Raw genomic sequence first — 15,657 nt, forward strand, 5'->3', positions numbered from 1 at the left:
ATAGAATGATTCTGTTGATTATATTCTTAGAGCAGTAGCATGTATATAGTCCCACCCACGAGTCAAAGAAATAAGAGAGCTCTGTTTGGAAGAGTCTAAATCTTATTATCACGAGATGACATCAGTTATCCCATAGAAAGGTCTGGACCATTTATAGTTTTAATAGGCCAGAAAACTCCTTTTTCTTCCTGTCGTTTGGCATGCCAGCCCACATTGCCACCACGAAAACCTCTCTCTGTTGGGTAGAATATTTTCTTGAGAAGTCCCTTGTAAAACTGGAAATTTTTAATGGAGAACTGATTTCATTTGAAGATTAATATGGATTAGTCCATTTCTGAGTCTTGTGAGAGAAAAAAATCAAAAGAAGTTAACCAAAGGATAAGGGACTGTGTCAGAATCTGGGGAAAATCCTGAGATGTCTGGGCCTGGTGGGAAGATTTAAGGAGGTGGAATACCGTTTGGAGAGTTTGGAGACTGACAATAACGTATACTTTTTGGGTTGCCATCAGAAAATGTTTGGGAGCTATGGGGAGGTTTTCTTTGGTAATTATCATTATTTTTACACATTTTAAGGGTTATATGATTAGTGCCTTGCTGATTCGTATTTAGGATAGCTGCTCCCATTCCCTTGTGCAGAGGAATAGAAGAATTGGTACAAGTATTTATCATGGTGAAGAGTTCGAGATTGTCAAATTTAACGTGTGTTTTGTTTTGTTTTTCTCATAGCCTACGCACATCAGAGACGAGCTATCTGAATGAGGCTTTCTCCTTCTATTCTGCAATCAGACAGAGATCTTATTACTCTCAAGTCAATAAAGAGGACAGGTATGTCCCTATCATGTTTTCAGAAAAAGGAAAATAAACCACTCCATTTTTTCACTCCATGTGGAAATTAAAAGAGCACACAGCTGTTTATGACTTTTATTTGCTTAATGGGCTTCCTTGAGTGCATGCTACCAGGCCTTCATAAGCAAACAGGGGAATGTTACTTAAAAGTAATAAATATTAGAGATGTTGTAACATGTCACAACTGGAGGCAGGACACAAAGAAGGGTTGCATTTTTTTCTTTATGAGAGTTTTATAAAGAAGAAACAAATCCAAAGTGAGGCTTTTCGCCTTGTGTAACCTTAGTTCCAATGCATTCAACAGCCTGTTGACAACTGTCAGCTCCAGAAAAGTTTACAGATGCTGTTTGGATTCTCCTTGACAGAACCAATTCTGTCTTAGAGTTGTGTAGGTTCACTGATGGGGGGAGCAAGACACATTCTGTAGAATTCCTCCATTCCCAGTCGTAACCCACTGAGCACTTCTCATCTATCTGGCAGTGTGGTCGATGTTTGGGTAGGAGAAAGGAAAAGAAATAAAGATGTGCTGTTGTCTTTTCATAAGGTTATCTTGTCTGGGAGGTGTGGACATTGGGTTACAGGTAGATTATGATGTTATTAATTCCACATGAACATACAGTTGAAGAAAGCAGGGGTCTGCTGGAGATGGCTAGATTCCAACAGCAGCTAGAGGAGTAAGTTCAGTCATAAAAGATCTGAATATTTTCTCTGCTCCAGCAGCAGAACTCACTGCAGTTGTATTGTAAAAAGATAATAGTCTCCTAACGATAAAAAAAAAACATAGTTTTCACATGCTTTTCTAGCAAACACTTTGTCGTTGGTTGTCATAAGCTAAACAACAACATTTTTGGGAAAAGCCCCACTCTTGTAAATCCCCTTCAATCCACTGCAAATCTTGTTCAAACTTGTATAGAAGAGTTTGCTTGACACAAGCAAAATATGTAGATGCTGAATTTGAAGTTTACTGCATGTCTTTTTGTTGTCTTTCTTCATTCTTCTATCAGAAGTTCCGCTATTTATTTTCCTTCAGATTTTTCATGGTTTGCTTTATTTATTTTTCACTACATTTTCTCTAACTTTTTTTTCGTTTGTTTGCATTCATGTTGTACAATTTGTCTGCATTCCTGATGAGATCATTTGTATCTCTAAAAAAATGCAAAAGGACTATGTGACATTTTATCAGCATGAAAAATACCTATTAAGTACAGAACTATTTTAGGAAATAGTAAAATATCTTGTATAATTCACTTATCTGAGTTTTCTTATTTGCCAAAGGGGAAATTGGCATTGGGCCTTTGGCTTAATACCCAACAGTTTAACTTATTAAAATCACTTTCCATCCTAAAAGCAAACACCACATCTGAATTGTTTCCCTGTGCTGCCTCCTAGAGCAGGGTGGATGAACAGAGGCAGGGTCAACTGGAACCAGGACGACAAAAATCTCTTGCCTTTGGCCCCTAAATTGCTCTTTTCTCAGGAAGGAGTGTTTTCTGTCTCTGGTGAATTCTCTCATCCTCCCGTGCTTCTGGCCTATACCCCATTCTTGTATAAATAAATAAATCTTTAAAAAAAAAAACCCTAAAGTGTATTTGATTAACTGAAAAGAAAGCAAGAAAGGAGCAGCAGAAGAAGACAGCCATACAAGGGGCAAATAGGAGAGATGTTCAAGGAGGCCCGTTCAAGCCCGGCCAAAGCAACAACATTAAATATAAGTGGTCTGAGTTTGCAGAGAGTGATGCAGAGTGTCAATGTAGATTTTAGATAGCCAGGTCTTTATTTTGCCAGCTGAAAAAAAGATGTATTAAAATGAGAAGACAGAGGTACTGGGAGGGATGGCAAGAGAGAAGGCATACAGACAACAAGCATAAGAAAATGGACTTGGTTATATTAACATCAGGAACATAAGATCTTGAAACAAAGAATGTTGTTCCAGGAACTCTTTTCCCCTTGTATTTCTCTGACCCTTGTGTTCTACTCTTCGTTCTGCCTCATTGTTGTTATCTTAAACACTTCTCTTTCTAGGAATGCTTTTCCCACCCCAGAGCTAGTCCTGCAGGCACAGGTACCATCCTGTATTCCTCCTGTTGCATTTATTCCACCGTGTGCTAAGCATTTATCTGTCTCTTCTACATTTTAAATACTTTTCTGCCTGTGAGAACTGTGTTTATAGGCTTTTTAAAAATCAATCTCCCTTTATCTCTTAGCACAGTGCCTGGTGCATATGAGTTCTCAATCGATATTTATTGAATTAATGAATATATGAATGAACAACGTAATGAATCAGTAAGAAATATGTTAAAAGACTATAGGTTATATACAGAAATGTTTGCAATTGTGCAAAACAGGATCATAGAACTTAAAAGCTCTTTTAAGCTAGCAGAAAGTGGGAAAAATAATAAAGTATGTTTTCCCTTTAAAGCTAATGATAATTTTCCATTTATCTGCTACAGACCTGAGCTGGTAGTTAAGAAACTACGATACTATGCAAGATTTATAGTGGTTTGTCTTCTTCTCAACAAAATGGATGTTGTGAAGGATCTGGTTAAGGTAAGTGCACTTTAAAATAATTCAAATCCTAATCCTAATCTCTAATTGTGTGTAGATAATTTTGTTTTGAAAATAGATTTAAGGTTAAAATAATTTTTGAATTCTCTCAATCATTCCAACATTCAAAGTATGATGACTTCTGACACGGGTAATGATTAAAAGAAAATTTCCAACGCTTCATATTTCAAACACACTAATCAGAGATAATTCTCTGAGTTCCTTGCTTTTGTCATTTCAGCATGTTTTATGTTTTACCACCCATCAATGAATGGTTGGGAAATACAAAAAGAAGTTAAAATATTAGGTTTAAGAGAAAATAAATGAAAGGTTAGATCAAGAAAAATTCCAGCATGTTCTACATAGGTATTGTGAGTAAATTTTGTTTTCTTCTTTTCTTTAGTATGGCTATATCACCATATCCTTAGTTAACTCAGGTAGTTAGAGTTAACTGCATTTGGGATACACTTAACATCTATTATCCTTGAAATAAAACATTCTGGTCTTCATGTAGTTAGTGGTTTCTGATTGGTATACTTATCACTTCATAGCATGCTAGGTTTTGGAGAGTCTTCCTCTACCTTCCTCTATGCCCATTTACTGAGATTATTTCCAAGAAGCAGTGTGATATAATTCCAAAGAAAATGAGGTTGACAGTATTTTTTCTAAGGTTAAAATTTTCTTAGAGGGTTTTACCTTTAAGAGTTTTCTATTAGTAAATTCATGGCTGATGTAGCTCTGAGATTTGGGTTTGTGTGGATCTCTATGAAGATCAGAATGTGTTTCATTCTTTAGTTTTTTATTTTGAAGGAAATTCACGTATTTTTCATTCTTTGTTATTGGTTCTAGTTAGAATTATATATTGATATTAATCAAGCTTAACTATATCAGTTTCTTTTAAGAATATGGTACAATATTGCAATCTTTTTTTTTTCTATATCCTTTTTTGGTGATGTTTTAAAATAGGAATTGTCAGATGAAATTGAAGATTACACACACCGTTTTAATACTGAAGATCAAGTGGAATGGAATCTTGTGCTTCAAGAAGTAGCAGCTTTCATTGAGGTCAGTTTTGAATAAGGTCAAAACCTTATCATGGATAAATAAATGTCTACATGGCACACATTTTTTTTTAAAGATTTATTTTTATTTATGCATACAAGAACTGGGGTGCAGAACAGAGGTGCAGGGGGTGAGAGGATTCACCAGAGACAGGGTGGGGAACAGTACTAATACATGCTGAGGGGAGCAGCGGGCGAGACAGGAGAGGTCTGCTGTGCCGGGCCACAGCCGAACTCAGGCCACAATGGCTGGTGATGGTGCTGAGACTTTAACTCCTGTGCCACCAGGGAGGTCCTATAGGGTACACATTTTTATTGTGTGTGCATGTCAAGAAGAAGAAATAGGGGCTTCCTTGGTGGTGCAAGGGGTTAAGTTCAGCACTATGAAGCTGTCCGCAGCCACTGCAGCACAAGTTCAATCCCCAGTCAGGGAGCTGACCCACATGGTGCGGCAGACCTCTCCTATCTTGCCCACTGCTTCCCTCAGCAGTGTATTTGAGTCAATCTGCCTGTTCTACTTCCCACTCTGTCTCTGGTGAATCCTTTCACACACACACACACACACACACACACACACACACACCTCCACACCCTTAGCCTTTACCCCAGTTCTTGTATGTGTAAATTAAATAAATCTTTTTAAAAAATAAATACTTGTTATATTGACATTTTATCTTGGCCATCAACTACTTACTGCCTTTTTTTCCCCCCAGGCGGACCCCGTAATGGTATTAAATGATGATAACACCATTGTTATCACATCTAATCGTCTTGCTGAGACAGGAGCCCCTTTGCTGGAGCAGGGCATGATTGTAGGGCAATTGTCTCTGGCTGATGCACTCATTATTGGTAATTGTAACAACCAGGTAAAGAATTATGACAGAATTTTGTCTTCTATTGCTACACAGTTATTACCTTGTAAATATCTTAACATCCATTCTTGAAGAAACAGCCGATTCAATTATGCCTTGCCCATATAGGAACAGTTCTTGTAGAGCAGGTATGCTGGTCCTGAACTCTTTTGACTTTTTTTTTCATGAAAATAAAAGTTTTTCTTTCATCTTTACTTTCAGGAAGTTATTTTCACTAGCTATATAATTTTAGGTTGGCAATGTTTTATTTCTGCTTGACTATCTCTTTTTATTATTTTATTTTTAGATGCACTTGCAATGGATTTTCCAATTTTTATTTGGTTTAAAATGTCTTTACTTCCCTTTTCTTTTTGAGTTACATAATTTGAATTTGGTATTTGTTTTCTCTTAACACCTCAAAGATTTAACTGCATTGCCTTCTAAGCCTTGTCTAGAGGGTCTTCTCTCATTCCCTGTGTACAGTAACTGGTCATACTGTGCTATAGGGTAGTTTTCTCACATTGCAGAAAACTAAAGTAATGCTTGGTTGAGACATTCAGCATGGCCACAATATCCAGTCTTTGTGCTTCTCTCTGTGAAATTTTGAAGAAAATTAATTCTTTTGTTCAGTCTGTTTTCAAATGTATTAAATGATTCAAATATTTGAAACTAGAGAATAATCTTTTAAAAATGGATTCTTGACTTAACTTCTCTTTTATTTTATAGAAACAGGTCCATTAAAAAATTATTTATTTGGTCCTCATATGCCAACCTGAAGTTCTATAGAAGTATTCTTCAAAATAGAAAAGGATCAGTTTTAAGCATTATATAGCACCTAGATGTAATGAATAGGGTATAAAATGTAGACCATAGCCTAACTGTTTTGCCAGAAGTAAGCATGTATGTTAGGATTTAATATAGTTCTCTGTGTTTACATAAGTACTTTCATTGGTTTTCAAAAATACTTGAGGAAAATGATGGCTCAAAAGAAGTAATGATAGATGGAAAGAAGTGTGATAAAGCAAATACAGAAAAATGCTAATGTTATTGGGTCTAGATGATGAGCATTTGGTATCATTGTATAATTCTTTCACCTTTTTTATCTTCTGAAATTCTGGGGAATGAAATACCCAGTGTCATTAGGTACACATGAACATCGTGAGTAGCAACATGACAGAGCCTTCAGGGCTGTGCACAGCAGTAACCATCAGATTGTTCTCCTTGCAGGTTAAGTTCAGTGAACTAACTGTTGACATGTTCCGGATGTTACAAGCCCTGGAAAGGGAGCCTATGAATTTAGCTTCCCAGATGAATAAACCAGGAATGCAGGTGAGCTTTTCCCTACATTTGCAAGGTGGTGACTCGCTCACTGCTCCTCCTGGCATGCTGTTGTTCAACAACTGCTTCAAGTGTCAATGAACAGTTCTTTCCAGGAGAAAGTGATAAGTATCATAACGGTACATTGAGTAAAAAGATATATGATAAAAAGGCTGGTAAGAAAAGGCCTTGATCCTGTCGCATTCAGAATTCTCATGAATATTATTTTGTGTGTCAATACAGGAATCGGCTGATAAGCCCACCAGACGGGAAAACCCCCATAAGTATCTGCTCTACAAACCAACCTTCAGCCAACTATACACATTCTTAGCTGCGTCTTTTAAGGTATATATGATCCACTACTTTTTACTATTTAGGGAACGTGTGTCCTAAATGAAATCTGAGCATCACTCCACTTTGAGTTAAGAGTTTAGATAAAATATGAAAATGAGAAATGCCTTTAGAATATCCTAATCGCAGATCTTTTTGGAATGGAAGTTGCTCATGTTTTATGAATATTCCTTACCATTAATTAATGAGGATATTGATTAATTATCGTTCTCCTTCCTCCAGGGTTTTTTTTTTTTTTTTTTTTTTAATTACTGTAGTACTTTAGTTATACCAGCCAATGCAGAATTTAAAAAAAGGATCAGATTACTTTGGCATTTTATATATTCAAAAGGCTCTGGGCAACGTTTTGATCATGTGAACAAACTGTAAGAAATAGGGAATTCCTCCCAAAGTTTACATAGGAAAAGCCAAGGATGGAAGTTTGTGTTTTAACCTATACATATCAGGACCTTTTCTTTTTCACTTCAGAGTTTTCAGAGAACATTGTGTAAGTGATCAGGCTTTTGAAGCAGAGACTGTCTTAACTTTAAATAAAACAATTGTTTCCCTTCTTTGTTGTTTTGTATATGTGATTTTCTTTAATTTCAGGAGCTGCCTGCCAATAGTGTGCTTCTGATTTACCTGTCAGCCACTGGTGTTTTCCCCACAGGTCGTTCTGATAGTGAAGGTACAATAAAGGAATGCTCCCTCTTGTGAGCAGGGCTTGAATTCTCTTAACTTTCTACAAGATGATGGCCCGTAGTCCACAGACCATCTCAAGCTTTCTAGAGAGGCCTCCACATTTGAAATCTGTTCTATTTGTTGAATTGGCAATCTTGTAGATATTCTAATTTATTTGCTAAGATCAACGTTGAAGTTCAAAAATCAAACCACATACCAATTGCATGCCTCGCTATCAAATTTGCTAAAAGTATATATACCTATATGGAATTTGGTGTTTGAAACTGTAAAGGGCAGTGAAATAACTAGGCCAAATTATTCACTTTACATCATTGAATTATTCTCAGCATTAGAGCATTTAGGAATTTGGTCAGTGGCTTCATTGTGGCTAAAAGTCTTTGTAGAAATCAGTGCACTTTTGTAACTGTGAAAGTTCAAGTCCTTATCATGATATTTGTTTTCTGTTTTTTGTTTAATTTGTATGGATTCAACCTGCAGAATATTGGGATGCTATTTCAGAATAAAAACTTAAAACTGGCCAGAATATGTGAAACTGGTCAAAATAGATGCGTAATTTGGATGTAATTAAGACAATTAAATCTTTGCATACACAAAAAAAATTCTTAATACCCTTAACATTTTCCTCTTCATCCGTTTGTTGAAATTTGCATTCCTTTATACAATGCATGTCCCTGCCATCTTCCGTGCATGACCGTCGGATCCTCTTAAGGTGTTAAAATGAAAACAAAGCAAAGTAAATCTCAGAGTCTTTTCATTGCAGTGATTTTTTTAAAGCAATAAAATATTATTCATAACATTAAGAGTGATGCACAGTCATAAACTATTTCAGGATTGTTTTAAATTAAAGTTAGTAATGATAGTTATAAATATTTATTTCTGTGTCTTATATACTTCAAATCAGATTTTCTGGACCCTTTGTTATTGACCTCTTGTTTTACTTTTTCCAATTATAATAATAGCTACTGACCGAAGGGTTCTTTGTTTTTGTTTTTTTAAAAGATTTATTTATTTATGAATACAAGAACTGGGGTACACGCCGAGGTGTGGGGAGTGATTCACAGAGATAGTAGGTAGCAGAACAGGTGGATCTACACTGCTAAGGGGAGCAGCAGGCAAGACAGGAGAGGTCTGCTGCATCATGTGTGCCAGCTCCATGGCGGGCCGGGGACTCAAATTTGTGCTGCAGTGGCTGATGATAGCTTGATAGCATTGTCTTTAACCCCTGTGCCAGCAGGGAGGCCACTGAAGAGTTCTTTGATAACTGTTGTACTGAACCTTCCACAATTCCTATTCATGCAGGCAAGAGTTTCACTAACTCTTATCACCGGCTGGAAAAGGTTAACAACAAAACTGGAACTACAGCGATTGATGTAATGTTAGTCATAATGGATTTGTCACACACTGAAATTACGATTTCTTAAGAAATGATGTTTTTGTCAATGAGAATTTTCAAGTTCCATTCAAAATTTTCCCTAAATTCTACAATTAGTGTCTCACTGAAAATTTTATCTGAGCAATTATTAAGGCTTCATACTGCAACTGTCTTTCTTTTGTTTGTTAAACCTGTGACTAAATTTTGCATAAAATGGAGAGATCACTTTGAACATCCTAGATCCCCAGCCCGTTTATTATTCAGAATAATGGGAAACAGTAGATTGTTGTTTTGTTTCTCATTGTATTCTGTTTGAAGAGCTGATGAATAATTAAATGATTTTTTGTTGAAACATGCTGAAATCATTTAAATGCTGCATTAAACTAAAATGTTAACTTTTAAATGAAATGTTTTGTAATAATCTTCCATTTGTAGCAATGAGAGTCACACAGTACTTTTGTAACTTTTATATGTAAACATCAAATTAATGTTATTCTCCAATTAAATTCTAGGATTCCCCTTTTTGTTTTTACAGGTCCTTATGATTTTGGAGGGGTACTTACTAATAGTAACCGGGATATTATAAATGGAGATGCCATCCACAAACGAAATCAGTCCCACAAGGAAATGCACTGGTATGTATTCTGGTGTTTCCCCCATTATGAATGTTGTAGCTCTTGTAAAATATTAAATGAACTGGGGACTTCTTTCTAGTACTAGAAATGTTTCCTCAGACTGCTATTAATGATAATTATTTGGACTCCAGAAATCTTACAGACTCTGACTACCTGAGGAAATTGGAATTTTTGACTGATATTTGTTTAAAAAATATTTTTTGAATGTTTATTATATGGTCAGTTACTATTCAATCCGTTGGGGATATGGCAGTGAACCAAACTATATTCCAGTTGGAAGAGACAGTAAATACATAAATAAATGTCAGGGCCTAGTAATATTAATATGAATCCAGACTTTTTAATATAAAATTCTACAGGTTTGCTGTAGCACAAATGAACTTAATTGTGATGATTTTATTTTATTTTTTAAAGATTCATTTCTTTATACAAGAGCTGGGGTATAGGCCAGAAGCGCGGGAGGGCGAGAGCATTCACCAGAAACAGAGCGGGGATCAGAACAGGCAGATGGACCAAAAGCACTGCTGAGCAGCGGACCAGACAGGAAAGGTCTGCCACGCCATGTGGGTCTCTCCCTGGCTAGCCAGGAATCGAACCCACGCTTCAGAGGCTGCGTACAGCCTCACAGCACTGCGTTCAACACTCTGCGCCACCAGGGAGGCCCAATTGTGATGATTTTAAAGAATTTTATCCATGAAAATTTGCTTTTCCAAAGTATGCGTTCTTCACTGCCTGGGCCATTTTTGAAACTAGAATTTCCCTAGGTGTGAGATAAAAATCTGATTATAAAGGAAACTGGATTTTTTGGCAATGTCTTTGCATTTCTAACAGCACTTTGCTTAGAAATGTGAACTGTCGGGCCTCCCCGGTGGCGCAGCGGTTGAGCGCTGGGTTGCGAAGCTGCCCGAGGCCTCTGCGGCGCCGGTTCGATCCCCGGCTGCTCCCCGGCCACCGGAGGAGGGTCCCACATGGCGCGCAGACCTCTCCTGCCGCCCGCTGCTCCCCTCAGCAGTGTACTTCGGTCCTTCTGCCTGCTCTGCTCCCCGCTCTGGCTCTGGTGAATTCTCTCACCCTCCCGCGCTTCTGACTGTACCCAGTGCATGTATAAACAAAACAAACAAACAAACCAGCAAACAAATAAATAAAGCATGCCTCTATTAAAAAAAAAAAAAAAAGAAAAAGAAATGTGAACTGTCACACACAAAAAATGGGGAAGGGAGGGTAGATATGATTTTTCAAATCAATGTGTAATAATTAATAGTCCCCAACATATGTCAGTGCTGTTGCTGACCTTAGTTGCAAATTATCTGTATTAAAAAAAATTATATTTGAAATATATTGAGGTTTGGTGATACTGTTTATTGGTGCATCATTTTATATATTTAAATTTACACTAATATTTAACTTGACCGTTAAGCAGTGGCAAAGAGCATACGCACCAAAGTTGTGACCATCTTAAGCATGTTACTAGAGTTCAGCTGTTGGATCCATTAGGTCTACTGTGGGGTCCAGAATTTTCATGCACCCCAACTGATGGTGATGCAAATATCCAGAGTAAACATAAAGAATTATAAAAGGGAAGTCCCTACTTAGTGTGATAGTAAGATATAAGTTGAAATTTTGAAAAATCTTTAAAATAAGTATAGATTTTGGAAGACTCATTGAAATACAAATTTAGTTGTGTTAGTACATGTTGCTTGCAAAACGTGTTCTCAAAGGGGGCTTTTTAATACTAAGCAGGTATCTGCATGCTGGCTTCTGAGATTTTCATGTTACGTGTTTAGTCAATCTTTACATATACAAACTTCTCTTTAGCTTCAGTGTTCTTGAATAATTATTGCTGATTTTTTCCCAAATAAAATAGCTAAGTTGTCTATCCCAGTAAATACAGACTTTTTATCCCTGTGCTTAAGTAATCTTTTTCTTTCAGTGTTAAGATGAAACCAAATTGAAGAGTAGACCAAATTGAAGAATAAGATTTTCAAGATCAATGTTATATTTACTCGGTTACTTATTGTCACTGTTGCTGTTGTTTTCCCAGCCTCCATCCTGGGGATCTCTATCCTTTCACCAGGAAGCCTCTGTTTATCATCGTGGATTCATCCAATAGCGTTGCATATAAGGTGAGTCCTGTGAGCTCCGATGCACCTGTAGACACTGTGGAACCAACCCCAGGTAACCACTCTTAATGTGTGCCTTTTTCTTTTGCTTTATTTTATTTCATTTTACACAATTTGTATTTAGTCTTTCTTTTCTTTTGAGGTTGTGCATGCTAGTCAGGATCTGGTGCTATGAATAGAAACAAGAAGAAAACGCATGAATGGACACTCAGTGGAAAATAATAAATCCTTCTGCAGGAAAAAAAATATTCAAGATTTCCAAGATCTCTGGTGGGAGGTTTATTTTTGTTATATAACTCAGAATAATTTTCTTTTATAGAGGTAGAAGTAATGGGCAAATTTTCTGTTCTAGTTTTCCATCCTTTTCCCTTCTACACTTCTGCTGTAGTTTAGTAAACTTTCTATAGTCTGTTGTACAGCTGTGGTCATTGTGTAGTGATATAAAGTGTTTCAGATGCAGTGAATTGCCTTTTAAATTTATGACAACAGTGAAAAAAGATGACCCTGAATGCTAGGAAAAATAACAGGTTTCTAAATATAACTTGAACATTCTTTGTTTTGTATCTTGGTGTTGAAGACATGGTTTGTGATGATTGTATGAAGGATGCCGGCAGTGAAATACTTTAAAGTTGACTATTAGCATTCAAACTATAATAATTTATAGGAAAATGAAACCGAATCTTTCGAGTCCTTTGTGTGTGGTTGAAATATTTCATTAGCGAACAATATGTTCAGAAATAAGCGGAGAGCACAGATCTGCCAACTAAAACCATTTTTGTTGTGGGCATTCGTATAATGAGATGGAGAAGCAGATAGTAGCAGGTTTACTTCGGGAGAGCAGTGGAAATGCTTGTGAGCCAAGAGACCTGACCCCAAACATATGTTTTCTATCTAGTTTTCATGTTTAGTTTCACTTTTCAAAGTTAAACTCTGAATTCTAAGCGCATCCACCCCACCCTAAATTTTACAGCATATTTCCTGCAACCACTTTGTCAAGTTTAATATTGCAGCTTTTTATTTTTATGAAAATTAAGCATATCCTTTAATAAATCTTGTGCAGAGATTGTTTTTGTCCCTTTTTGAGGGGATGGAAGGCTGCTAAAGGAAAAAGCTTATTGGTTATAAAAACAGAAGAGCCCAGACATTTTGCGTCTTCATACAATTCCAAAGAAACTTTCTGTGTCTTTGTCAGTGAAAAGGAATTATTTGCTGTGTTTGATGATGTGGCAGGTCAAATGCCTTACTCAATGTGATGCAGCATGCATGTAGAATATTTTAGCAATCTATTAATTTTTCTCAATTCAATTGGGCGTTATTCTGTCCAACCTTTCGTAACCTTGGAAACACCATTCACTGACTGTGTCTGCGAACTCCAGAGGTGTTTGGATATAGAATGAGTATTGGGTGCTGATGTTTTTTCTTAAAACTTTTTTTTTTATAGGTTTTTTTTTTATAGAGGCATGTTTTATTTGTTTGTTTGTTTGTTTTGTTTATGCATGCACTGGGTACAGTCAGAAGCGCGGGAGGGTGAGAGAATTCACCAGAGCCAGAGCGGGGAGCAGAGCAGGCAGAAGGACCGAAGTACACTGCCGAGGGGAGCAGCGGGCGGCAGGAGAGGTCTGCGCGCCATGTGGGACCCTCCTTTGGTGGCCGGGGAGCAGCTGGGGATCGAACCGGCACCGCAGAGGCCGCGGGCAGCTTCGCAACCCAGCGCTCAACCGCTGCGCCACCGGGGAGGCCCAAGGGTGCTGATGTTTTTAAAACACCATTGTGCATCATTGGAAATATGTTTACTTAATTACATGTCATGATTTAATTCTGCATAGGTTTCAATATCCTGATATCCAGGATAACTGGAATAACAGGGAAGATGTTTTTGTTTGCTTGCTTGCTTTTGATGGAACATGCAATGCCAGTCCTCTAAAACATTAAATTGTCTAGAACATACTGATCTTCAGAAATGAAATGGGGAGCCTGTATGCAATCGGCAGAGCCGACTGTGGCACAGAACAATTTGATCTTTTTGAAAATTAGTAGTATTTATTGCATTGAATCAACTATGCTCTTCTCTATGGTAACATATAAGGACATCTGGTATTTACTTTTCCAACAAAGCATGTGTAAAGAAATCTTAAACTTCCATTTTGCAAGTTTTTAATGAAAAGTTTTTAAGGGATGACTGATGTATTCTTCCTTGAATACCTATTTTGCTATGTATGACTGTTTCATGAACATGTTTTCTAAATATTTTTTCATTTAAATACAAGTGGTTCATGTATATTTCCTCACTTAAATATTATAATTTTATTCTTAGGAGAGTAACTCAGCTATATAGTTTAAAGCTGTAGTTCTCAAGTCTCTCAGCACATCAGAAGTATTCAGAGTCCTTTTCAAAACCCTTTGTACCTGGGCCCCAATTCTTGTGATTCTGATTCATTTAACCTGGGGCAGGTCTCAGGTTAAATTATTTGTGTAATTCCTGTGTGTGGTCAGTGAGAACTACTCAGTCCCCAGGGCCGTTACTGAAATCAGTGGTCTCATGCACCCCCTGCCCTGCTCCTGTTTGCCCCTTGCCAGAGACTACAACTTACATCTTTTTTAGCTGATGATATTGGCATTTGCCACCATTTTTATAAATAACACGCTTTTATCGATAGTCCTGCTCTTTCAGTTTTAGGCATTGTGTATTGATTTCCCATCACACCTTGTTCCCTCATTTATACCCCTTTGTGTCCTTTTATCCACATAACACAGTCAAATCATAATTTCAACTTGTTGACTAGAGGGTTCTTCTATTGTTATGACTATAAAGAGCTTTTAGCAGCTGCGCCACACTGTGCACTGTCATGATGATATCACTGGACCATGTAGTTGAGTACTCTCTGAGCTCAGGATCATCAGGTCTTTCTTGTGGGCACACTCACCAAGGAGCACTCAACATCCTGCCTGGGAAGTGAAGATGGTTACCAGTGTTAGGCTGTGCTTTCCCTAAAGTCTGTGAGGCTTGTATTTGTATACACATCTCCCTCTAGGTCCCCTAAAGCTCATATTTCAAAGATTTTAAATCAATATATTGCAAACAATTAAATGAATATAAGCACTATCAGCTTTATTTTGTAGTCGAGGAGATGGTCTGTGGCGGCTAAGTATCTTGCCTAATTGATTCCAGCTCTTATTCCAAAGACCAGGCTCTTTCCATACTTCACTAAGAGGAGCTTTGCATGCTCATCTGGGCCTCGTTTCAGAGAGTGATGGAAATGCCAAGATCTGTGTAACAAGTATGGTCCATATTTTGGCTCACAATTTCCACTTAGGAATAGGCAAGTCACAGTGGCCTTCCCTATAGCAAGGTGTTACTAACAGAAGTAAAATAAATTCCCTCAGTCATTTGGGCAATACTTTGTTCACTTCAGCTTTCTTTGGAAGAAGAAAATCCTTTGAGTATTGAACTGTTTGTGACAGAGCTGGATCCCTGCCAGCGAACGTGACTTACACATTTGTCAAAACAGACATATTTTATCCAAACAGCTTCATCCTAAAAAAGTATTTGACTGATGGCTGCAGATTGCTGCAGTCTATTAAGACTTTCACCTTCGTAACAAGATTGTGGAAGAATCTCCATTTCTTTCTTGCTACTTTGAAAGATCTTGGTTTCGGTTATTCTTCAGTTATACTGTGGTATGTCTAGATTTTGTTTCTTTTTATTTAACCTATTGGTTTTTGGTGAACTTTTTAAAATGGTATGTTGTATTGTTCATTATTGCTGGACAATTCTCAGCCATTGTCGCTTCTAATAGTGACTATGCTTTCTGGAATTCTGATTTTATATATAATGTACATGATGTATATGTGCATATTCATGTATATGTGAATATATAC

At 37.1% G+C, this 15,657-nt stretch overlaps 1 protein-coding gene across 3 annotated transcripts in view; it reads left to right on the forward strand.

Moving 5' to 3' along the window:
* Positions 1 to 15,657, forward strand: part of SCAI (suppressor of cancer cell invasion) — a gene marked incomplete at both ends in the record, with an annotated part of 109,895 nt that overhangs the window by 76,575 nt on the left and 17,663 nt on the right. For 2 of the 3 annotated variants that reach the window (XM_084237463.1, XM_084237461.1), the window contains 9 exons: positions 727 to 825; positions 3,297 to 3,393; positions 4,357 to 4,455; positions 5,165 to 5,317; positions 6,530 to 6,631; positions 6,863 to 6,964; positions 7,559 to 7,637; positions 9,559 to 9,658; positions 11,700 to 11,781. In XM_084237463.1, coding sequence (XP_084093589.1) covers positions 727 to 825; positions 3,297 to 3,393; positions 4,357 to 4,455; positions 5,165 to 5,317; positions 6,530 to 6,631; positions 6,863 to 6,964; positions 7,559 to 7,637; positions 9,559 to 9,658; positions 11,700 to 11,781 — 913 coding nt within the window. The remainder of the gene's footprint in view (positions 1 to 726; positions 826 to 3,296; positions 3,394 to 4,356; positions 4,456 to 5,164; positions 5,318 to 6,529; positions 6,632 to 6,862; positions 6,965 to 7,558; positions 7,638 to 9,558; positions 9,659 to 11,699; positions 11,782 to 15,657) is intronic. The other variant, XM_084237462.1, reaches the window with a different exon arrangement.

This window comes from Talpa europaea, assembly GCF_964194135.1.
Source record: "Talpa europaea genome assembly, chromosome: 7".
Taxonomy (NCBI): Eukaryota; Metazoa; Chordata; class Mammalia; order Eulipotyphla; family Talpidae; genus Talpa; species Talpa europaea.